This window comes from Tetrao urogallus (genome assembly GCF_951394365.1).
Source record: "Tetrao urogallus genome assembly, chromosome: 7".
In the NCBI taxonomy this organism is placed as follows: Eukaryota; Metazoa; Chordata; class Aves; order Galliformes; family Phasianidae; genus Tetrao; species Tetrao urogallus.
Window position 1 is genome coordinate 3,789,943 of NC_136820.1, and position 25,112 is coordinate 3,815,054.

Sequence of the window (25,112 nt, forward strand, 5' to 3'; positions counted from 1 at the left end):
GCATGCTTTATAATTTACCAACTGACTTGGTGGTGAGAAGTGAATTCTGCATCTCTCTTGTCTAAATTGCCTCTAATTGTCCAAACATTACAAACATTTCAGATATGACTGTTGGAGCCTTCTTGTCAGACCATGTTGTACTACTAAGGTGAGATCGATGTCTTTTGTGCTGCACTGCTGTTTTAATGTTGTTTCTGCTTTCTGTTTATATCTAATGTGGTCTATGTCCTCTACCCCACAGATTTTCTCCTTAATTTATTGGAGTCAGAAAGCAAACTGGATTGTTTTTCAAGAATAGCATTACACCTGGTTAGCACTGAAGAACATGCATTTTAATTTAAGCAGAATTCTGAGGGATAACCGTAGGCTTCTCAAGGCTGCGAAGAAACTAATGGGTTAAGGAGATATGTTGCATCTCTGCCTTTTGAGAAAGGTCACTCCAAGTTTGTGAGAAGTTTTTTTTATTGTTCTTATATGTACATAAAGTACATAAACTATGATTTAAGGAAGCAGAGCGTAGCAAAAAGCCAGCTGCATATGATGCCAGAATTTAATTCTGCGAGTTAGAGTGAGACGCAGGATGAAGTAAGACTTCAAGGAAATTAAATATAGAGAAGTGAATACACACAGCATTTGGGTTACTATTCAGTTGTAGGCATTAAATGAAATAGCTTGTTTCATCAGGTGGAGAGAGATGTGACAACTTGGTTCAGCAAATTACTCCAGTGGGAGCAGACTGTATGAGCAGACTCGAGGCCCACAGACCTACGGAAAGGAATGGGAAGTTTTAATTTTGCCAATGACTCCATTATTTCACTTGTAAATATTTAATAGAAAATTTCTGCCAGTAACAAGGTGTCATTAGAAGTGGAAATACCTGAGTCTTAATGGAAGATACAGGGGTGTGGTAAGGCTATCCAGACAAATGCTTGAACTGCTGAACAGCTGTGCCAGCTTACCTGCTGTTAAAAGCAGGGAAATTGTGTCTCTCTTTCCATTTGAGAAACAGCAAGATAGAGAGACAGGGAGAAAGAAATGACAGGTGTGGCAAGTGGTCAAGTCTTTTGAAGGGCTTTCTGTGCCATCATCATGCAAGCAGAGGCAGCCAATTGCCTCTCTGTAAAATGCTGTGTGAAGCCTGAGACAGGACCTCACAGCCCTGCTTCTGTGAATCTGCTTAAAGAACAGCTGTGTCAGGTTCTCCTGCACTGTTGTTCCTTGCAGAATGGAGAAAGGCAATCAGAAAGATAAGGCAGTGTGCATTGCAGCAGGGTAGTGATCTCCATCAAAGTGTTCAGTTGCTGCCTGTACGTTTCTAGGGAGAATTGAGTGTTACTGACTAATTATGTGGACAGATTGATTAATGGCCTCTGCTGCCAGTTCAGAGTGTGTCTCTTTAGAGGAATCTGTTTAGATTGAGATTAGGATGAAGAAATCAACTTTTTCTTCTTTCAGAAGCCTTTGTAAAGTCTGTTGGCCAAAACCAACAAACATTTTGCCAAGTGATATTAAAGACTTTTGTGGAAGGCGTGGGGCTCGGGGCAGATTGCAGTTACTGTGTTGCTTGGGTGTGCATTTGGCCATTTAATGGATGTGTTGTGTTTTGTTTGGTTTGTTTTTTCCAATGAATAACCAAGTGAGTTCACATTAAGGAAAAATCAAACAGTGCATCATGACTGGATAAATTTCTTCTTTCTAGAAGAAATATTTTTCTAGATCGATTACAACATTTACTTCTTTATTTCTCCCCAAGCATTTAGAGAGTAGTTTCCATAGTTTGACAGCTCCTAGGAATCTCATTATTTTTCCTCCTTTTTTCTTCTCTTTCCTTCCCCCTGCCACCCCCTACTACTGTATGTATTTCTACGATTAGCATCTATCTCCATCTTCCATATCGAACGGCAAACTTAGGCTTTTATTTCAGGCTGTGGTGAAGGAATCTGAGCAGCTGTCTCAGAGATTGCTGTGAAGCTTGCTCCAGTCAGTATGAGTTAGGTGTAACTACAATCCCTGCTCACTACTCCCCCCTTTCCCACACCCCCAAATTAAGTGCCTTGTGGTGTGAGAGCCCTGAAGTGGTTTGCTCATGGCCTTGTGGAGTGCAGGGACTGTGCTAGAAGTGCCTCTACTGCTTGCTGCAATTTTGTTCATTTATGTATTTATTTCTAATTACTGGATTTGGTTTTGGAGAAGCATGTTCATGATGAACACACAAAGAACTGAAACACGGAGAATAACAGTTCTTGGGATGAAGTCTTTCCTTGGAGCAGCTCTGTAGAACCTGAATTTCTGAGCTGCTTTTCCCTGCCAAGCTGGCAGCATCTCTATGCCTTGTGAGAGGGTGTACGTATCTGGTTGCCCTCAGCTTGATCTGCTTGATCTCTTCAGCCAGGACTACCTGTAGCAAAAGCTTGGTGCAGGACTTAGGGCTGGAAAGCTTTCATTCTCAGTGCACCAGATGATTCCCAAAACTGAGTTCTGCAATGTGAAAAAAGTATGTGTACAGTCCTTAGCACCTGCTGGGTGAGAGTTGCCCAAATGTTCCCTTTTCTAGAAAATGTGAATGTGGTGTCTGTTGACCTTCTTAGGGTGGAAGAAAGAAACATGCATAGGTCCATATCCCACTTCATGCTCCCACCTCAACTTTTGAGTCACAGATTTTACTGTAGATCATTCTGTGGAAACCTAAGGCCTTTGCTTATCCTGTATTCACCATGCAAGCTCCTTCAATAATAGATAAAACGGGCTTATTATCCTTTATTGCTAATTTTGTTACTTTCTTTCCATCATCAGGAAGACTTTATGCAACTTTTGATCGAGATAATTGTTACAATTTCCCCTCCTGCCTGTTTGGAGTGTCATGTGGGTATTAAACCTCAATCTCATGCCTTGATTTTCCTTCAGAACCTAGTTGTCTTTGCCATCTATGTCAAGGGCTAATTCATTTTAGAGTTCAAATGCAATCTTCTGTTTCTCATGGTTACTTGAAATTGTGCACATTACCAAATGTACTGTATTTTCCTTTGATTGGGCAACTTATCTCTGAATGATTCTTCAATTCAGCTTCTGTATTGATCTCCAGATCCAGACCTGTCATTACCATGGATGTCTCCATTTTCCTGCCAGCGTCCATCAATATCACAGCTCCTCAGTGCCATGACAGCTTGCAGCCTGTTAACTGCCTCAATGTCACAGCGTGCTTTCGTTTCAGTGGCAAGCATGTTCCTGGAGAAATAGGTAAGGTACCTGTGCCAGCACTCTTAGGCGGACATGGAATTGAAGGTTACCTTTGGATCAGTTACAGAACTTTTCCATTAAAGAATTACTTTTTGTGATGACGTGAGGTATGCTGTTACAGGAAGTTGGAGGCTTCTGAGGTGCTTTCTTTGGCATTTGTCTTAATTTCAGCTGGGACAGAATTGGTTTCTTTAGAGTGTCTGGTATGGTGCTACGTTTTGGTTCTAGGGGAGAAACAATGTTGATAGGACAGCGATGTTTATGGTTGCTGCTAAGCTGTGTATACAGTGCCAAGGCCATTCTCAGTGAAGGGCCCAAGGAGCAGGGAGGGAACAGGATTAGGACAGGTGACTTAAACTGAACAAAGATATCCCATACTGTACTGTACTGTCATCATGCAGAAGGTGTTTTTGAGAGGATGGGGGAGTTCATCTGCCACTTCTGCTGTTCAGGAAGCTAGCTGGGCATCGGTCAGGGAGTGGCGAGCAATTGCCTGTGCATCCCTTGTTATATACATTCATATATACGCAGTCATAACTATTCTCCTTTTCCTTTTCTCGATCTTAGTAAGTGCTTTTATCTCAACCCACAAGTTCTTTTTTTCTTTTTTTTTAATTCTCTCCCCCATCTCACCAGGAAGCGGGGGAGTGAGTGAATGACTGTGTGGTGCTGAGCCACTTGCCAGGTTAAACCACAGGTGTAACAGCATTCATTTACCTTGTGATGAGGATGAGGTGATACTGGGGTAGTTTTCACTGAAAGAAGAGGAAGGTATCTTTAGCCTTACTGCAAGGACAGAGGCCACAGAATCAACCGATGCTTTGAAAGTTTATGTTCCCTCTGCCTGTTGATAATGCATTTTTGTGTACATATCCTCTGTCATTGTTATCAGAAAGAAACTGTGATTTGCTTTGGATGAATAGTCTTTGAAAATCTACAAGGAGCTCTTGAAATGGAGCACTGTAAATCCGAACTACGGGTGTTCAGATTCATATTTGCTCACTGCCAGATGTGAACAAATCCTTTTCAGTGCATCAGTTTACCCATCTGTAAAATGATTATAAATATCCCAGAATTCTACTGACTGTAAGAATATCTTCCAGGTTACTCAGTTACTGTAAACCACACTGAGTTTTTTTGGTGAATGGAATTGTATAAGGCATGTAATTGTGCCAACCATTACATCTTGACTGCATTAATTTATTGCCTATGTCTTTTACATTGCAATGTTTATAAGTCTTAGGTATTGTCTTAAGTTTTATGGAATAGATACAGCGTTTCTAAATACCGTAAAGTCTGGATTTATTTAGCTTAGCCACGCTGTTTTAACTTGGCCATGCTTTAGGAATGGTAGTGGTCTTGTTCTCCTACCATTCACATGGAATAAGAACTAGAAGCAGCTTGTTGGAGTCGCTCTTTGCAGCTCAGCACTCTATCACCTGAAAGCCCAAGAAACAGTTATTGGAGATACCTCTGGATTCTAACAGACAGATACAACTGAAACATCATTTTTTATTTCTGCACCTTTTCCTTCCCTGTAAATGATGGCAGACTCTTTGCAGACAAATGCCTGCTTTGAAACGGCGATGTTTTTGTTTGCTTGCTTTTTAGATATTCTCATCTTCTTTTCATCTTAGAAACAACTTGTCCTTGGGTGTTCTAGGGATGTTTACTTGTGTCTTTAAATTCATGAGTAGAAGGACTGAATATCTCTGTTGTTTTTTTTTTGTTTTTTGTTTTTTTTTAATAATGTTTCTAGGGATGCTGTTGAAAATGTGTCCTTTTGCTTTAATGTCACATCACCTGCGGCTCATAAATGGTCCGTCTTTGTCTCATTTTAAATCCATGTTCCCCTTTTTCACAAAAGGGCTATCTTCTGCTTCGCTGCGTCTTGTGAAAGCCAATTGAATGCATGGTCATACAAACTGTACTCTTGATTTTTATTGCGGTGAAAGTACATGTGCATCTTCTCTGGTGGCTAACATCTGCCTCATTGCGAGGAATTTTTATTCAATTAAGTAGATGATTATAATACTTCCAACCATTGTCTTTTTATACAATGCTTGTAAAGTGAATAGTCTTGAAAACATTGCAGGCAGAACAATCTGAATGGATAAAAGCCCTCAGGGATATGATTTGGATACAGTATCTCAAACAAGCTTTCAGTTTGTAATCTAACAGGCCATTTTAATTATGTTGTAGTTGAAGAGTATCAACTAACAAAGGGTGGAACAATTCATGGAACTATTACAACTGTTCATCTCTGTGGCTAAATATGGGGAAAAAATATTCCTCTAAGTACATCACTGTGCAGTTTGGACTCTAAAAGGCACGCAGACATTTTGAAATGCTATGGTTAAGTTCTGTGGCAGAGGCACTGAGATGGTCTCAGCTTCACATGTCTGGGAGCTGTCTGATAAGTCAGGCAGTGAGAGTACAGTGCTCACTGAAAGTGCTGCTCTGCTAAGGGAGGAATATTGTATTAAAGGAGGAATATTGTATTAAAGGAATACTCTCTTTGTCAGTGTGGACTCTCAAAACTGCAGGTTGGGCAGTTTTGAGGCTTTTCTCTGACTTTTGGGCAGCTAATGTTGGTTACCTACTACAGAATGTTTAGAAAGTCAAGGTGCATGTGCAGGCAGCATTCTTTTGTCTGTGAATGTGAATTTGTGATTGTATCATTAACAGTCTTGGGAAGAAAAGCTATCTCCTAGCAGTGTCTCACACTTGCATGTAAACCATTCCCACTCTTATTTTTCTCCCCCAGCAGCAGTTGCAGCACTATTGGTCATGTAATAGCTATCTGGGAGTTGATGTTTGCTAATCCAGTGACTGTATATTTCCTATCCCTTTTGTGTGTACTGCTTGCAGACCGTGGTCTTCAGAAGTATGAACTTGTAGTAGAAATGATTTTGCCTGAACAAACAGCCATGCCCAATTGAATCATGTGCTTTGCTGTAAATGCCAAGCATTGTCCATCCCTCACTCTCCCTCAGTGCTAGCTGGAGGGCTGAGCATCCGCCAACAAACACAGCCAGCCACTGGTATGTCTTGGATTTGTGAGAAATACAGTGATTTGTCTGTCCCCCCCAGACTTTCAGTATTTGTAGAATAATTCTCTCCTCCTGCGTCAGCTGCTCTCACAGGGTGAGAAAGAAAGGAAGTAGCTTTGCTGGATTAGGTAGATGTATGTACTACACACAGTTTAATAAAAGAAAAGGAAGAAAAAAAAATCCCGTAGGCATCTTAAAGTGGCAGAAAATATTCTGTCCTCCTCTGTTAGCTTCTACGCTAGGATGCAGGTTGAGTTTAGATCTGATACAGCTATTGACATGTAATATGGCTGCATAGCAGGGTGGCTGTGGGGCTACAGGAGGCATGAGCAGTACTGATGAAGACAAGAGGGACCCTGTCATGCCCTGGAAATTACGGTCAAAGGCTCTTGGGGGGTTCTGCACTGCACAGTCACTGTTATTCATGTCATCTTTTATGGGCTATACTGAGAATTTGTATGCTCAGAATTGCCATGGTTGTTTTGTTCAGTGATGTTTCATGCTTTGCCTGGCCACAGCTACATCTCATGAACCTGAGCATCAGGCTGAATTGCAGTTCAGAAAAGGCAAGAGTGAGAAGTTCTCTTGAGCAGGATCCAGCAGCCTCTTCAGGCTTCACACTTCTGAGTGACCAGAACAAGAAACAGAAGCTGCTGGTATCTCCATGCATCAGTTCCTTTTATTGCATTCAGTCTGTCTAGAGAATGGATTTTAACATGTGGTCATGATCTAGATAATTTCCTGTACAACATTAAAATCTAAAAAACCAGTACCAGTAGATGGATTAGATGAATTTTAGTGGCTGTGAAAACAAAAGTTTTTGGTTATTTGGCTACAGTTAAATACCTTAGGTAATTCTTCAAACTTTCTCCTTGCTTTTTGCTTCAGATGTGCATTGCTTGTGTGTTGATACATTTCTGGGGCAGTTCTCATGCATCAAATGTTGTTATCTGAGAGTCTAGATTGAGATTTAGTTCAGAATAATGGATTATTTCATATTTTTGCTCTGCTTTGACATGTTTCTAGGATTGAAGAAACATGCCTGATCCAAAACCTGACAAAAGTAGGCACTCCTTATCTGTATCCTGCTGTAGTTTGGTGCAGCAGTGTTATTTGTCTCTTTTTTCCCATCCACTTGGATGCAGGCCTGTATCACTGCTACCCTCTGAATCCCTCAGCAGCATTGTTGGATGTGTTTTTCAGTGCATGCTTGGGGCAGCTTAGCTAACTTCCTACTTAGAAGCTAGGAATGACACAGAAAATTTGAAAGAAGATAAGAAGGCTTTCTGGGAAAGGATGGAAGGGAATGTGCTGTGCGTGTTGTCATTTGCCAGAGCAAACTTTCTAAATAGCTGTTTTGTATTTAAGAGTTTTCTCTGTGAGCAAGGTTCATGAATAATTTTATTCTCACAATTATTGGTATAGAAGATGAAGAAACGCGTTCCTCTTCCAAGGACTTTTCATTCTTATTTAAGAAGTTCTTTAATTTCTCCATGTGCTCTCCAAACCCAGGTCAGTGCCAGTCTGACAGGACATTATTCCTGCAGAGGAATAGGACAGTGCTTATTCCTGCAGAGCATTTTGAACCCTGCTTTTTGTGCACCATGGTATCCTCTGAGTGGGCCGTGAAGGGTTTTGCCTACTGGCTGGGGATTTACAGGCCCTCCTTTGCTCAGCCTGCGGCGGTTCTTGTTTCAAACCATAGGATGCTGCTGCCTTGTTTCCCCTCTCTCCTCACTTGTGTCTTCTTCAGGCTGCCTGCTTGCGTGCTGTGCTACCTAAGAATGGGAATCCACTATAAAAATGCTGTTTACTCAGCAGGTATGTTGCTGTGGTGGCCAGGCACCAGTTGGAGTAACTCGCTTGCCCTGCTGGCTGGGGTTTGTCTTGCAGATGTGACCCACAGTTTCCCAGAGGAGCTGTTATCGACACCTCTTAGGCACATGGGAAAGGAATAGTTACTAGAAAAATGAATCTGTTTGTCTAAGCTCATCAAATCCATGTTAGAGTTTTACTTTAATTGCCTGAAGTGAACAGGCAGATCCCCAGAAGCATTGCTAGCTATGCTTAAAGCAGCCAGAGGGGGACTTGAGAGCATTACCTGCAAGAGTTAAATCTCCTGCTGGGTGAGAAGGAAGAACTTAAACCACCAGGAGGGATGAGTCTGCCAGTTATTCCCCCCCCTCCAGTGGCTTTTTGGAAGCAATGAGGATGGAGAAGGGGGTGAGGGGAAAAAAGCCTTACTCATGATAATTCAGTTTTTCCACCGATGTGTCATCATTGGATATAACATAGAAACAAGTTGTCAAAATAAAGGGGAGGTGGTGGCCGGGCGGGGGATGGGAACAGCACGGTTTGATTGAAAACATCCACTGCTGCTGTGGTAGCTGGAAATGTTCTGCTTGAGGCCTGCTATGGGGCTGGTGGCGGGACACAGCCTTTCTCAGGGCCTCTGTCCCTCTGGCCACAGCCTGTCCCTCTCTGGAGGGATGTGTGGCCTTGCAGACGCAGGGTCTGCTGGCAGAATTCCTCGGTGTCGCCGAGAGGAGGGAGGCACAGCTTTCAGCCTGCACGCCTCAATGTGGGGTCTTGGAAGCAGACAAGGGAAAATCGGGGATGGGTGTGGGATGTGAACACTTCAAAGGGAAAGACTGCTGGGATTTCAACCAGGCCAAACCCTGAGCTTCTGATCAGAAAGCATCATGTAGCACAGTGAGGCAGGCAGGGTGTGACTTACAGAAATGACAGTTGCCCACACAGGCTTTTGCACCAAGTTTATGCTATTGTTAAATGAATTCTTCAAATGAGACGTTAGTGAATAATAGGGATTAGTGGTGATTGCATGGATGGCAGCATTCATTTTGAGAAACCAATTCTCAGTGATTTTAAAGAAACAACACAATAACAACACAAAACAAGCAGCAGACAACAACAGAGAGCCCTTCCTGAAATTAGGTAGAAGTCTTCACTGAGTCTAGTCATATATTACATTCATGCTGGTTTTTGTATAGAATTCTAGATTAAAAAAAATTATATATAAATGGAGCACTTTATCTAGCATCAATCACCAGGAATTTAAAACATGAATAAAAAAGTAATAATATCACAAACACTCTACTTATGTAATTAATCAGCACCAAAGCTGTTGTGGGCTGTGGTGTACAAAGATAATTAACTAATTAAGCTTATAGTGGATCGATCTCATGGTACTGCCCTTATTGCCTTGATGGTGGCTGAAACCGGTACGGACTATGGCCTGCCTTTCCCCTGTCTGCAGCCAGCAGAGCAAGCTTTCATACTTCTATTGTAGTTTCCCTGCCCTTATTGTTGACAGAAAAGGTACAGTTTGATTATTTCACTGCTATACTGCTCCTTGATACAGCAAGTTTTCTTTTGGACACAGATACATCCAGCTGCAAATCCATCCGTTGTGTTAAGCTACCTGTGCTGTAGAGCAGCAGGAAACAGGATTTAGGGAGATACAGCTGGTTAGTCTCTGAGGATGTCTTTTATAAGCTGCCAGGGATCTGTGCTGTCTGAAAGGAGGATACCAAGTGCAAGGCAGTGATCTCTAGTTAAGGGCTAAATGCAGAGATGACTGTAAGTGAACAAAAGTAACTGTTAGGAAATTCTGCATCCTGTCTGGCTCATATCTAGTTTGTCCTTTTGTATGAGGAAAGCAAAGCTTGAGGCTTTTGTTGTTTGTATCGTGTTTTTGCTTTTTCTGTTAACAGCATAGTTAATGCTTTTTTTTTTTCTTCTTCTTCTTTTTCTTTTTCTATTAAAGTGTGCTTGTCTAGGTATGTTTTTACATGACTTCCTACTTCTGCTCAGCATCCTTCAGGAAGGGCTGGGAAGCCAGTGGCACAAATCCTGGGAGTATGTCAGTAATTAGATTTGGTTTTGCACAGCCACAGGAAACTTTGTGATTGATTGAGGGCCTGCAAGGCCTGACCTTTATTTAAGTGTGCATGCCTCAGGGGCAACAGGATCCATGGATAGGGGGCTGAAATATAGCTATTGTTCACTTACATCCTTTGTTTTCTTCTTTTTCTTTTTTGAAACAGGTTTGAATTATAACCTGACTGCAGATGTAGCAAAGAAGGAAAAGAGCCAACAACCCAGAGTTTACTTTGTGACTTCTGGAGAGACGGTGGGACAGATCACAGAGAAGTTAGAACTGTCATACATGCAGGAAAAATGCAGGCATTTCCTAGCATATGTCAAGGTCAGTTCATTCCTATCTTTATCTGCGTTGGCCTAACTGCAGTTACACCTATTTTTATTTTTATTAATTTTTTCCCCAAAATAGCCAGACAATTAAAGTGTACAGCGTGGCTCCATACGCACTTAGTTTTTCTACCAAGTGGATGAAGTTTTTCAAGTGGGACATTTGAACTTCTTGTTTGGCATGGCTTGTCAGCATGAGCATACGCTGTTGGGCTTTTGAGACTTAATGAGGAGCATGTAATTGCCTTACTTTTCATCTGGTACGTTTGTGGGGGAGTTATTCCTTTGTCTTGCTTTGTTGTTACCATCATTTTACTCAAAATAAGGAAGCAAAGTTTTATTTTGGCAGGAGCAGCAAATTTGATGTATTAGTTTTGTGAGGTGTTTTCCTTTGAACCTGAGGCTGATACTGGGATCTGCATGGGAATGACAGGATTATGTAGGATCTTTCCTGAAGCTGTTGCACTCTCAGGTTTGAAAAGCACACCAGTTTTCATTTGGGCTTAAAATTACCATTGGGATAACTGAATTTCATCTATATTGTGAACCGAGAGAATATAGAAAGCACTTCCCAGAGGTGGTGGGACAGAGAGGGTGTCTGTTCTTCATGTGACAAAACTCTTCCAGGCCTGCTAGATAAGACATCATGCCTTGTGCTATCTTTGCTCATAAGCAGCTGTTGAAGAAATGCTGTACAAATGCCATTTTATTTCCAAAGTAAACAGATTTATTTTCTTTTTAGCGCGTTCTCTCTATATCTAGAATGGATTTGAAAATTACACAGAAAGGAGATTTACCTTTTAAACTGCCTCAGTCTTGGAAGCACTAATCTGTGCCACCACCCTAGAGAGCAGTATGAGGTAGTATGATTGTGTGGGTGAGTTTCATATCCTTCTTGCTGAGGGACAGATTCCCATCGAAATGTATGACCTAACCTCAGAGGATGTCAGTTGGTACTGCCTTATTTTTGAGAAACCAGTGGGTCCCTAAATGTATAAACTTTTCCAGGAAACTTCTATGTACCTAAAATATCATGAGAACGGGAGATAAGGTTCATCCTTTGACTTTATCAACATTTTATGCATGGTTGTTGAGGGAAAATCAAATAAATAAAGGGACCACCACTAAGGAAATGATGTCATCTTAAGTTTATGGATCTCTGAGAAGTGACTAGATATCTTCCATGGTTTTTTTTTTTTTTTTTTCCTGTTTGTTTCTGGAGCAAACTTTGGTTTTTGCTGAGGAAAAGCTTGTGATGGGAAATGTAGACACAAGATTACATTTTCTTAGTAAGAGTAGCTGTGAATTTAATAATTCTGATCTTTCTCAAATAAGCACATCTGTTCAGGCTTCCATGTATTGAGTTTAGGTGAAAAGGAGCATGTCCCTTTCTATCTTAAGCCAATAATGATTTCTTTCACACTAGTCCTATTGAAGTTTTTGGCTACTGTACAGAATATATTAAAAGGCAACATATGCCCAAAAAACTGTTACATTTATTGTAGCATTTGCAGCTGATCTTGGGATTGCAAAGGTAAGAACTATTTTTTCTGGAAAGTTTCTGGAAATTTTGACTTTTATAGTGAAGAGAAACATTTATAAATGTTTGGATGTATTAACTTAAAACAGCTGGTTAAAAAACAAGGCTGGTGGCTTTGTATTTTATTTAAGTGGCTATTTTTCACAGTTGGAAGAATCGCAGGAAGCGTCATTTCTGTGTATAAGGGAGAATGCAAATAGTGGAGAGGGACAATCCGTGTAATTTCATGGGAAAGGTGATATCCTGAGACTATGTGACATTAGAAACATCAAAGAGAGACCTACAGACTCTGGAGGAGTGGAAGTAATGAGGTCATGATCTCGCACTGATATCCTTAAATAACAGCTAGTTTAAAAACAGCAAAAACAAGACGAAAACTCCAAACTTGAAACATAAAGAAGTGTCCAAAATTCTGACTGAAACTTTCCTTGATCACATAGTTTTATGATGGAATTGATGATTAAAGGCCTGGGCTTCAAGTATTTTTTAGTAAGGACTTTGCTTAAGCGTTCCTCTGCCCTTTGGTTTACTGTCGCCTCCATGGCTGATGAAGTTGTTTGCAGTTGCATCCTTAATCTGTTCACTGTATTCTGTGTTTGAGTCCTTAGTGATAAATAGACTCATAGGTTAATATGAAGCTGTCAGTTGTGTAATGCCTGATGAGGGATAGAGATCCTGTCTGGACTTGTGCATGCCCTCATGTGCCAGCTTGACAAACCACCCTAGGCAGGCAAGGCACCCAGTCCAATTGACATACAGCACAGATCTGTACATTGCCTTAGTTAAATGAAAGCCTGTGCCAAGCCTTGCGGGGTGGCATGGCCTTAGCAGCAAGTAGTTATTGCATGCTGGTGATGTAAAACTGGAGGACTGAAGAAACTCATGGAAGAACTAGGTTTGTACAAGCTCACTATGATCTCTTTTGAGATCTAAGGAGACATCGATGAAACCAAGTACTAAAGAATTGAAGGCTGCAGATGAACTGGCAAGGATAATGGTTAAATCATTCTGCAGTTAGGAATGCTCACTGTTCTGATCATGACTTGTTTTCCATTTGTGCTCTCTCGGGACAGGAGCTACTGTCCTTCTGCTACTGAATTTGAGTGCTAAAGTCTGTCTTTCCTCGTAACTGCATGGCTGATATAAATGGTTATCAAAGCTGTCCAGCTCAGAACTTGATCTTGTACAAGACAGGCTACTGAATTACAGTTCAAATTGGTAGAGTTGTGGTGGTTCCTGAGAAAATGTACTTTTTCTGGCTGGGGTCAGAGGATGTGGACATTCTTTTTGAATTGATGAAAATGCTTTGAGTATGTTTCAGCACTGGGTGTGGGGAAGTAGAGGAGAGCCTCAGTTTCTTCCCCCCCTCTGTCTGTTGGAAACTGCTTGTTGATTTCTAGTTCAGAAAACCCTAACTTTTTAGTATGCATTGACAGTGAGTATTTCCAATACTCACAGTGCCTCCTTTGTCGTCTGCAAGGGCTGCATTTAATTTAAACAACCTTTGGAGGTTTGACTGGTAGTAGAAAATGAAGAGTTGGTACAAGTGGCCATTAATTATGACCTTCAGAAGTATTGCTGATTTTCTCGTGATCCTGTGTGGATGCTGCTTATTCCCCCTCAGGAGATGCTTTGCTGCTGGGTGGTAACTCCTCTGTCTGTGATGCCGATACAAACCTTCTACTTCAACTGTGGTGAATCCAGCACCAGCTTTTGTGGGTTCCCTTAATATTAAGGGTAGATTTGTCTATGTACTGGGCAAGAGAACTTGATTCAGACAGCAAGGTAAGCTAGCTGTATGTGCAGGTTTACGTGCAGCCAAATATTGTTGTCCTTGATTTATCACAAAAATCACAGTGAGGATGCTGGTGAAAGCCCCATGTATGATTCCTACATGTATTAAAGAAGCTCTTTGTGGTTTCCTAGCTCACTGTATGCCAGCCAGCTAAGCTGTCTCTTGCTACCACTCTGTTGTGTGTGTGCAGAGTGAAGGCTGTAAGAGCTTCAAACACCATGAGCAGTCCTGGCACAGGATTAAACCGGACACAGCATTTATATTTTCCAGAGATCTTTATCTTCATTGACTGACTGACAGTTGCAAGCAGTCTCTAGTTGCTTGTCATATTAACTCTTACTGGATCCAGTCATAGCTGGTAGGGAGGATGGAGCTGAGAAGTGGTGAGGCTTTTCATAACAGCATGTAAGTGAGAAGCTCATGCTGTTTGTACAGCCAGGGTTGGAATAAAATGTTACCTGTTGAGCAAAAACTGTACAACTATGTGTTTTGTTCACTGCTGAACTCTGTAGCCAAAGGTTTTCCTTTCTACATATCTCACCTCTGTCTGCTGTGTACAGCTGTTATATCAGGTCCCTGAAGATACTCTGAGCTGCTGATCTCACACAACTCAGTCTGTACACACGAAATTGAGTCACTGCATTTGATTGTGATTGCTTTTCCCTGTGTAGCTCTTTCATCTGTCTGAGAGGGATGCACGTGTTTTATTCTTTTATTCTTAATCCGCTATACTCTGCTCTTTCCTGGAGTCTGGCTGGCACAGCATTCTGCCCCACTGTCGTGTGTCATGTTGGGATGACTTCACCTTGATCATTTGCCAGGCATCTTCCTGAAAGCTGCCTGACAGTGATTAACATCTCCGTGTTAAGGTTTGACAAGCATTGTTACAGCATGAAGAGAAATGCCTGCAGACATTTAAGCTTATTTTGAAGTATTTATTTATTTTTAATAGAGAAGCACTCTCATTGGATTTGGTGGCTGCAGGCTGAGCCTCGTTGCCCACGTGTGTTGAGACCTTCTCTGAGAATCTGGTGTTGTGAGAGATTGTGTGTTGGGCATGGATGATAACCATGCTTTGCAGGGGAGGAGGTGAAAACCAGTGCCTCGTGAAGTACAGCTCCCCTGGGTAGTGACCCAGCTGTCCTGCTTGCTTCTCTGTGGGAGAGGAGAGAAACTGAAGCAAGTCAGGGGGATAATGCTTGAGGCACAGACTCATTTCACAGCAGCAGCTATGAAAACCTAGTCATAATTATCTAGAATTTCACAGGATTTGAACGACTGGGCAAGCAAGGGGAGCAGTGACCTATTCCAGCCTTTAGCAGGAAGTTTAAAGTCACTAAGAGAGATGAAAGCTGCTTTGTAGCATTGCCAGGAATGATGACTGCAGTGAAAGAGAGCACTAAGACCAATACCAGAGGTGATATCTTACGACTCGTTCCTTTTTGTTTTATTTATATTTTTTCCTCCATTGCTGAGCCAGTGGGAAAAACTGTCAGGCATATCCAGATGTAGCCATAGTGTATGTTCAGCATTAAAGGCTGTGGGATAGGTAAGTTGATCACAAAATGCAGAAGCTTCTTTACAGGAGCACGTCTTCTGGGACAGTTTTGTTTTCCAAAACTGTGCAAAGTGTGCTTGTAATCTGTTAACAGCCTGGCTTCCCTCCGGCAGAATGAAATACATACTGTCTTGGCAACGTGAATACGGTGTGTTTTGTCACCTTGCTCTGATGTGATCAAAACTCTCCTTTTGGGGACCAAGCAGAGGAGAAATTGCGTGCTTGTTCTGAGAAACCCACGCGGGTGAGGGAAGAACAATTAGCTGCATTACTTTGGATTCCTTTTCATTGCCTCGTAAATGCAGGGATTTAGATGCACCAGAAAGAGTGTTGGCAAGAAGGCTGACACCTTTAAGCATTAGCAATATCAAAATTTAAATACTATTAATTATCATGGGGTTGGCTTTTCCAGCAGCTTTTTGCAGGATTCATCAAAAGCAAGTTCCAGACCAAATTCAAAACTGTTCCATGCAATGTGGCCAAACTGAAGCAGCCAAATTTTCCTGGCGCTAACGTTGTTTCAGAGGAGACCCATGCTGCAAGTGGTGAAGTGCTGCAATAACTGCTAGGGCTGGTAGAGCCGTCGTGTGGGCGAGCAGATTGTGGCAGATACTGTGCTTATAAGCTGTTTGGGGCCTTTCAGCTACTGGGCAGTGTAGCCAGGAAGGCTGTTTGGTCTTGTGTCCTGAGGCCAGTGGGAGGTGCTCGGCTTTGTGCTTGATGGCGGGGGTTTTGTCCAGATGCTCTCTTCTTGCTCCCTTTTCCCAGATTTTAAAGAATTCACTGTGTTTTTGTTTGCTTCGTCACACTGATTGGTGATGTGATTGGATGGCAGATCACTTGTGCCTGGATGGAGAGTGGCTGTACAAGGCTTGTTGATGACAAAATCAATGAACAAGCAGAAAATAAATCCCTATCTTGTTTCATATTGTAGCAAAGTAGCTAATTTTCCTTTAGTTCACTTTTCTGCTTCAACTTCAGTCAGCGTTTATGAAAAAGGCCAAATGCTTTGTTTATGACCCAAGTGGAAATTTGTTGTCATGTGTAGCTGCTGTCAGATAAATTGCATATAATAAATCAATATTAAAACATTAATAAATCCAAGTGGTAAGATGTTATGCTCCTGAAATGAAGTAGGTATCATATTGAACGAGGCTTAGTCAGCACTTAAAGGACAGCTTTGTTTTCCTTCTGTTTCTTTCTTACCCACCTTTGTTCATCTGCTGCGTCCCTTGCTAGTCCCTAATGGGATCCAGATCTTCAGTCTTGAGCCCTTTGACATTCTCGTTCCTTTGATATGTTCTACAGAGGGAGAAAAAATTGTATTTTTATATGGACTCAACCTGCAAAAAATCACATTTCTTTAATTTTAATGGAGATTTATTTCTGAGGTGTGTACAAAGCATGACACTTTGTTATTGCTCTTAAACACTTAATTGCAGACTTATGCCTGGCTGTACATTTTGCCCACCGATGCCTTTTTGTCCGATACCATAGTGCCTCAAAAGAAATTTCATTTGGAAATTAAACCTTCTGGAGGAGCAGGAGGGACAGATGTAGGCCTGGACAGAGGACAGCTCTTTTAGAGAGGGGAATACAAGAGATCATAATCTGGGAGAGGTCTTCCATGGAGCTCCTCTGAGAGGATTCTTTGTGTTTCCCAGTGACAGCTCTTCTAGGAAGTGAGCAGCCAAACAGATTAAAGAGGTGCTACGCTTTGTTTTAGCAAAAGTCATTCCAAAAGCCAGGTGATGATGGAAAGAAATATTTTTTTCTGCTTTTTCTGGCAGTCCTGGTTAACCAAACAGCTTGTTTTCTCAGGTGGAAGGAAAGAACAAAGGTAGCAATGCTACTGTTTTAGAAACATTCTAAGCTTGTTTTTCATACAGAGTTACACAAACTTAAGATGTGATGGCTCATTCTACTCTAAAAGTTTATTAGTACTTCTTTGGGACAAATTTACACTTGTGAGGTGGGGAGAGGGGATATGCTTAATCCTAAATGCTAGGCTCTTGCTACAGAAAATTACAATAGGGGACAGCTTGTTTGTCTTAGTGGTTTTCCTGTTTATAACACATGGAGCAGTATCAGTCTGTGCCATGATCTTGGACACACATCTACATGATCAGCCTATCCTGTCCAAACCGGGGAGTGCCTAAAATTATCACCTTTTCATTTTGCTGCCCTTAGGAAGGAATGAGCAAGGCACTTCATCAGAAAACGCTGAAGGCATCTTCCAACAGAAAACTCCTCTGGGCTAGAAGGAAAGCAATCCCCTTTGATGGCTGTGGATTCTGGGTGTGTTCCAAATCTATAACCTTCTGATGGTCAGAGTAGACATCGGTCTCCTGGGAGACTCTTAGAGATGCTAGGTTTGGTTTGGTTGGTAACAAGTAATGCTAATCTGGTGCCTTAATTCATATTGAAAGTACCTGATAACGTGCTTGAAGAAATGTGGGAGTAATATGTTACAGGCATAGACTTTTTTTGGCAGAAAATGTCTCTGTTCTGTTTTCCCTCCAACTTGTACCTTCAGTTGTGGAACTGAATTCATCTTGAACTCCCGAGGTTCAGAAGCAGTTGAGGTAAGGCCCATACTCTGTGCCACCAACCTCACTTCATGCACCCATCTGCATTTCTGTATCTAATGGGATAGTTATAGCCGGTATGGCTGTGCTGGTGATAAAAAGTTGCATCCCTGGCCATACACTTCCAGTCTGTTGCAAAGTTTTCATCACTGATTCTCTTTATACAACTCCGTGACATCTCCTAGAGTCTCAGTTATCTGAGGGAATGTTTAGTGTTCCGTATCTGGAACCTGCAAGTTGTCCTGTTCTACTTCTGCTCCTCCAGATATTTGAAATTGGAAGCTTTCTGGGAGTTAGAACTATTTTCCAGTTGTCTACAATGTCTTTGACTTGTTGGCATATGCTTCAGCTTGTTCCCTGAGTTTATATTCAACATGTCCTTAAGAACTGGATGCATTAGATAGGCTTTTTGGTCTGCAATACATGAATGTACCTGATTGTGTAAGGCTAAGACTGGATAATAGCCATATTGTAATAACAAGTAATAATGAAAAGGAGTAGAATCCTTTAATAGCTTACACTGCATTTATTTTGTCCTGGGAGAAGACCCAGGCCTGGTGCTAAATTCTAGACTGAAGTATAAACAGTTAGCTCTAAATCTAAAAGAATCTAATGTGAGAGTAAAGTAAATTTACTACTTCCTTCTTTTGGCCCATGCTCTGCATTACTTAAGACTTCCTTAGTTGAGAAAATAAATTAGAAATAAAACTGATTAAACTTGTCATGACTTGGTAATTTTCATCCTATTAGCAGTCATCTAGAGGCAGCTCCTCGTTTGGCAGGAATGGATGTAAGGAAAGTGACATTAAAGTCACAGAAAAGAGTGTAAAAATAGAAACCACAACAAAAAAAAACCAACTTAAAATAGAGTATGTCATATAAATTTGTACATTCTTTCACATGTTTTTGACCTGCTAGGATCTAGCAAGCATGAAGTGAAACATATCTCTAGCCATGAAAAGGGGGCTTCAGTGAACCTTGAGTGTATGTGGGCAATCAACCAATGGAAAGGCTTTTAAAATCCATTCCAAGTAAGGCATGAAGCCCTGTCACTGGGCAAATTTGGTTCATGCATTTTTGCTCTAGAATCTGGAAAGACTGGAAAAATTGGGGGTAGAAGATGTAGAAATACATGCAAGGTTTTTACCCTCTTGCATCTTCCCCTCTCACCAAAAAAAGGCTGTGGATCATAGATGTTTTAACAGTGGACTAGATAGCTGAGGTTGTCTCTGAGATGTCCTGAATGTTTTTAGGTTTTCAGTCCCAGATAGGAAATTTGGAGACAAAAGTCCCTGCAAGTGCAGCGTTGAAGCAGCATAACCTGGAAACTTTGATTTTGTTCTTCAGGTTGCATTCTGTCTTTTAGGTACTAACTCTTTGAAACAAGAGTGAAAAATTGTCAATCAGAATATATATATAGTTTTCTCAAATAAAGCTTTCTATATTCAGAGAAAGCAGGTGGGTTCATGCAATTGTAATAGCTACAAACTACTCCTTTTAAATGATTGAGCAGACAGTTGTCTGTTATTGGAGGAACAACTGCTTCTTGCCCTGGTCAAGTGCCTGATAAATTCACAGAGTACAAATCCAATTTGATAGGAGAAATATTACCCCTGTGAAAGTGAGTTTAGTTTCCATTTGTGCTAGGTGACACCCGAGCAAAGCCAGGGGGACAGGACTGTGAGCAACCTAGTCTAGCTGTAGATGTCCCTTTCATTGCAGAGGAGCTGGACTAGATGATCTTCAAAGGTCCCCTCCAACTTAAACCTTTCTGTGATTCTGAGATGCCTGTTGCCCCAGAAGAAGCTTGCCTGGGAACTGCTGCTGTTTTGTCCCTGTTCAGCGAGCTGTGCTGCTCGCGGTGAAGAGGAGATGTCAGCTGTGCAGCTGTCACTGGCATCTCGTGAGCAATCCCCTGAGACTTGCAGATGTTGGTGGAGGCCCTGGCACACGCAGGCTTTCAACCCATCTACTGCTCAGCTGCAGGAAGGGAGCTGGAGGAGGAAGTTTCCATTTTCTTGTGTTTCCCGCAGCATTGTTTCCATAAAAGCTGCCCTGGTTTGCTCTCGGATAGCAGCAGCAAAAACCATGAGCTTGCTTTGGAAGGCTGAGCTCTGGATCGCAGCCAGGTTTGGAAGCTCTGTCCACAGCCTCTGCCAAGATAGCACAAGCAGTGCAACCCTGGCAATAGAAATCCATTGCAAAAACTATCCCCAGTTTTAGCCCAGGGTGAGATTTTGCCTGGAGACCAGAGGAGACTTTTCTCCCTGAAAAAAGCATTACCAAAGCCTTCCCGAACACACTGAATATTTCTAGAATGGGGGCATGGATCAGCGTTAAAGCTGTAACTGGGCAGTAATTCCACATCTGGCATTTCTGTTCCTGCTACCTGCACAGGAGGATGTTGTGCTGTACATCTCTGCTTGGCTGCTGCATGGTCACACAGCTGTGGCAAGTGCATTCTTCACATGGAGATACTGCATGATGCTCTCCTGTGATGCTATAGCCAATGTAGGCAATAAATATTATCTGGAGAGGCTCTTTTTTTTTTCATTTGCCCCTTTCAAGAACTTGAATGAGTGCCAGAATTTATTTTTAAACTTTATATAAACAATTTAAATATTTGTGATGGTTCATTTTTCTTTCCTTACTACTTTGGGAACAGGCTTTATTTTGCTTTGCATTGTTTCTGATCACTTTCGACGTTGGCTTTATTTCTTCCCTTCTGTAAGAAAATGATCTGATGTCCTGTGTTTACCAAAACTGATGGGTTCAATACGAAGATGCTTGCCCTGGGGAATGATCAGTATTTGCAGAACTTCTGCTGTGCCCTTCTTCTGCCTCCTGAGACAGCTACCTAAAAATGTAATGTTTCTGACTGGACGATCTGTGCAGACCTTGGTATTGTGCATACCTTGTCTTGACTGAAAACTTCTGAGTGTGGCTCAGGAGAATGAATAGCAGGCAGGTAGTTTAACATGGTGTATGGGAACTGCTGAATCACAGCCTGAATCTCTGATTGATCACCTGAGGCAAGCACTGATCAGCCCTGGGAGCACAAGTGAAGGCAATTTGCTGTGCTGCTGGAAGGGCTGGAGCCTGGCTGCACCTCTCCTAGACTCCATTTAAGAGCTGACTGCCAGTGGGGAAGGATCTCTTTCTGGAGATACCTCCTATTGGAGCTTTCCAGTGAGCCTAGCACAAGGGTAAGCCCTTTATTTATTCTTTTTGGTGTCATAACCTGCTTAGCCAAACTCTCTTGTGTGTAATCAATGATTATACAGGTGTTATAATTAAGAAATATACATGTACTTACATATTACTGTGTTAGTCTCTCACTGTTGTAAATATTTACTTTATATCTGTCCCCACTTCCTTAATGCGCTGTTTCTTCTATTGTCAGCCTTGAGAATGTTGCAAAGGCAAAAAGGATAAGATGTTGCTTGATGGGGTTCTGTTGGTCTCTTGTAGTAGTTCTTCTGACTGCTAAACCTGTTTAGGAGTCACTGCTCCCACCTGTGCCAGAGGCACAGAAGCTGCCACAATTCCTCATCGTTGCACCACGAAGTCAGTGGGATTATTAAGTTACAGCAGTGCATCTAACTTTAATGATTATGTTGCCTAAGGCCTGTTTGTCTCTTTTGTGACTGGTTGCATCAGGTCACGATTTTGATTGTGAGCTGTTGGGATTGGGGGTCTGCCTTTGGTACAAACCCCTGTGTAAACAACAGCAGTGCTAGTGGCTAAAAACACAGGGAGGCAATTACCAGCATGGAGGCTTGGATGTTTGAGGGGTGATTTTCTTAAAGTAGACACCCTGAAAATAATCCAAAAGGGTATACAGATTATCTAGCTCTTTTGGGAAGACAACGTTTAGGCTGGAAGTCCTACAACAGGTTTTCCTTTTCTATGTTTTTTGTTCTGGATTGTCTGTGTTGCAGAGGTGTTTCTAAAATGGATGCGCTCTCATCTGTCTAGTTCCATTCAGAACTAGAAAGAAAATAAAGTCAGAACCAGTTCAGAGGTGTATTAAGGAAAAAAAAAACACCTAAAGCTTGTGAAAAGTCAGTCCTCAGTTCATGTAAAGCTTTGTGTGTGGTTTGTTTGTTTGTTTTTTCATTTAGCTGCAGTCTTTGCCACGTGAACAGTGCAGTGTTCTGCTGGTAGTTGAGAAGCAGCAAGTGAAATTAAATTAAGTAGGTATAAAGAGAAAATCAGGAGCATCTCTGATAAAAGTGTGGGTATATGTTTCTATATATTGCTCTGTATGCATTAGGTATCACCCTAGTATCAACACTGAAGAATTCTTTAAATGATACTCTTCTAATTGTCATGTTTTCCCAGTATTCCTATATAGCTTTTTTTTTTTTTATTTTTTTTATTTTTTCCTCAAATCCTGTGAGTGTGTAGGGTTGGAGAACTTCTTAGAGACCTGTATATGGGCATGTAGTGAAAGGACAAGGGAAAATGGCTTTAAACTGGAAAAGGGTAGATTTGGGCTACATATTGGGAAGAAATTCTTTTCTGTGAGGGTGGAGATACACTGGAACAGGTTGCCCAGTGATGCTGTGGATGCTCTGACACTGGAAGCTTTCAAGGCCAGGCTGGATGGGGCTGTGAGCAACCTGGTCTAGTGGGAGGTGTCCCTGACTACAGCAGGGGGTTGGAAGTAGATGATCTTAAAGATCCTTCCAACCCAAACCATTCTGTGTTTCATGTGAGGTAAAAGGTAATCAAATCAGCTGGATGAACGCTTACGCTTTGCCATGTATTTTGCAAGGAGCTTGCTATAAAGCAGGTTAGATCAGTATCTGGGGATCTTCTTCATAACAGCATTGACATTATTCCTAGAGGGCTGCTTTTCTTCCTACTGCCTCTCATCACATTCTGCTGAATACATTCCTCCAGTGCCAGGCTGGATGGTAGGAGCAGGCCAGGAGACAAAAACCGATGTATTGCAGTTTACTCTTGCCAACAGCTCATTATTACCCTCAAAAAGCTTGATTTATGACCCCTGGAGAGCACGGTGTGTAGGTTGGCTTCGGTTACCAAGGAACATTCTGCCAAACTTATGCTCCACCAGGAGCTCACTGGTCTGTGCTGGACCCATGGCTGACTAGAGGCTTTGACAGAGGAATTCAGTGCACCTCTCTTGCAAACGACTCCTTGCATTCATTCGCATACAAACTTTGAGCGGGTCAAATACTCATCTTTTTTTTCTCACCATTTGGTCTGCGCTTCGTGCTCAAAAAAGATTTTCATTCTGAGAAGTTGCAAGAAGTGATTTATTTATTTATTTATTTTTTCTTCTTGATGCATATTACCATATCTGGGTATGAAAGACAAGTCTATATCAAGCTGTGGTCTGCAGATGATTATCTTATGTACATAGTAAACACAGATGATAGAAGTCTTGGCCCATGGGATTGCTTCACTAGACAGATGGATGGAAATAACTTAAAATATGCAAGTTTTTCATTCCCTTGGGAAAGGCCCTGAGGTCAAAAAGTGTCTATACAAACAAATCTTTATTATTAAATCTGTGTTATTACCATTAATTTACTAATATTTTGACTAATATTTACATCTTCTCAGTATACACTTTCGGTTTATCCTCTATTTTATACAAGTCACACATTTCTGAGAAACAAGCTAGAATAAACTGTAGTCTTTTATCTAACAAACCCTTATGCTGCTCCTGATTTCTGTTACTTTGGAGTTGGAATGATGTTGTTTTTTATGGTAATTATATTTACAAAGATTGTCCCTAAACGAAACTTGTTTGAAATGAAAACATATTTAGAAGTAAGCTTATGAAACATCTTCTTGAGGAAAAAGGAAAAACACTAAGGGTGTATTATATAAAATACATTAACTTAGTATTAGTAGTGTGACTTGAACTTGTACTGTGCTACAGCATGTTAACAAAGTCACAGAATCATCAAATCACAGCATGGCTTGAGTTGGAAGGGACATTAAAGCCCATCCAGTTCCAACTTCCCTGCCTTGGGCAGGGACACCTCTTTCTAGATCAGGTTGCCTGTGGCCCCATCAAGCCCGGCCTTGAGCTCATCCAGGGATGGAGTATCCATAGCTTTTATGGTCAAAAAAAAAAAAAGCAGAACTAGGAGCAGTCCTTTGCCCTTCAGCTCTGTTTACCAGGTCTACTCTTACCTTCTTTGCACTGGGACCTCCACTGCCTAATGCAGGCAGGGAGATCCCTGCTGGGAATGAGAGATGGCTGCAGCGTGTTTTATTCTGTAGTAATCTCAAATAGATCCCTTTCCAGACTGCATTTTATGGATGTAACTATAGGGGTAAAAGGTATTTGTGATAAGCCACATGCAGCATATGCAAAAATGCTCCATTGAGCAGGGCTAGGTACTCTGGTGAGTGAGAAGGTGAATATGGCTTTAAGTAGGCAACACATGCAGATCAACTTTGTTTGATGAAATCTATACCTACAGCTCATGGAAACTTTCTTCCGCCATTTTATTTGTAACTTTTAATGTATTGATACTTAAATCAACATTTGCATTTGTATCTTTTCAGCAGATACTCTTCAGGTTTTGTTGAAAGACTAAAAACAAGTGTAACTTTTGTTTCTGCATGAGGAAAGCTTTTTTTTTTCCCCTGTACAGCCTTTCCTAAGTAATACAAGGGGACTAAGCCATGATGCTGAGCATATTTCATTCCAAATGAACTATCAAAGTTTGTTACCCCATAGTTTCCCTAGGGAGGAACAAATGATTCTGTTACAGGGGAAAATAGCATGATTTTAAGGTGTGGGTTTCTTGGTTTGTTTTGTTTTCTCCTGGAACAAGATACCAACAGTGCTCATTTATGCCAGCACTGCTTGCAATTTCTCTCTTAAATGATAGTTCCAAGCATGACAGGGTGATACTCATCTCCGTGCTTTCTGTCTAGAGCTGTTCACTTCTGGTTGTCCTTATGATTACTGGTAAGAAATATTTCTAGGGCACGAATCCCCTGGCTTGCTCCTCATGTGTGTTAGGGGTAGGGCAGTTGTACTCATTGACTACATCACCACTGGCTCACACAGAAGCCAAGGGCAACTCATTGGAGGTAGCATCTGGAACATACTTGTCTG

The 25,112-nt window shown here is 41.5% G+C and overlaps 1 protein-coding gene across 1 annotated transcript in view; it reads left to right on the forward strand.

Moving 5' to 3' along the window:
* Window positions 1–25,112, forward strand: part of ITGA9 (integrin subunit alpha 9) — a gene marked incomplete at both ends in the record, with an annotated part of 210,110 nt that overhangs the window by 37,345 nt on the left and 147,653 nt on the right. The window contains 3 exons of the mRNA XM_079538592.1: window positions 103–148; window positions 3,083–3,237; window positions 10,358–10,518. Of these exons, the coding sequence (XP_079394718.1) occupies window positions 103–148; window positions 3,083–3,237; window positions 10,358–10,518 (362 nt within the window). The remainder of the gene's footprint in view (window positions 1–102; window positions 149–3,082; window positions 3,238–10,357; window positions 10,519–25,112) is intronic.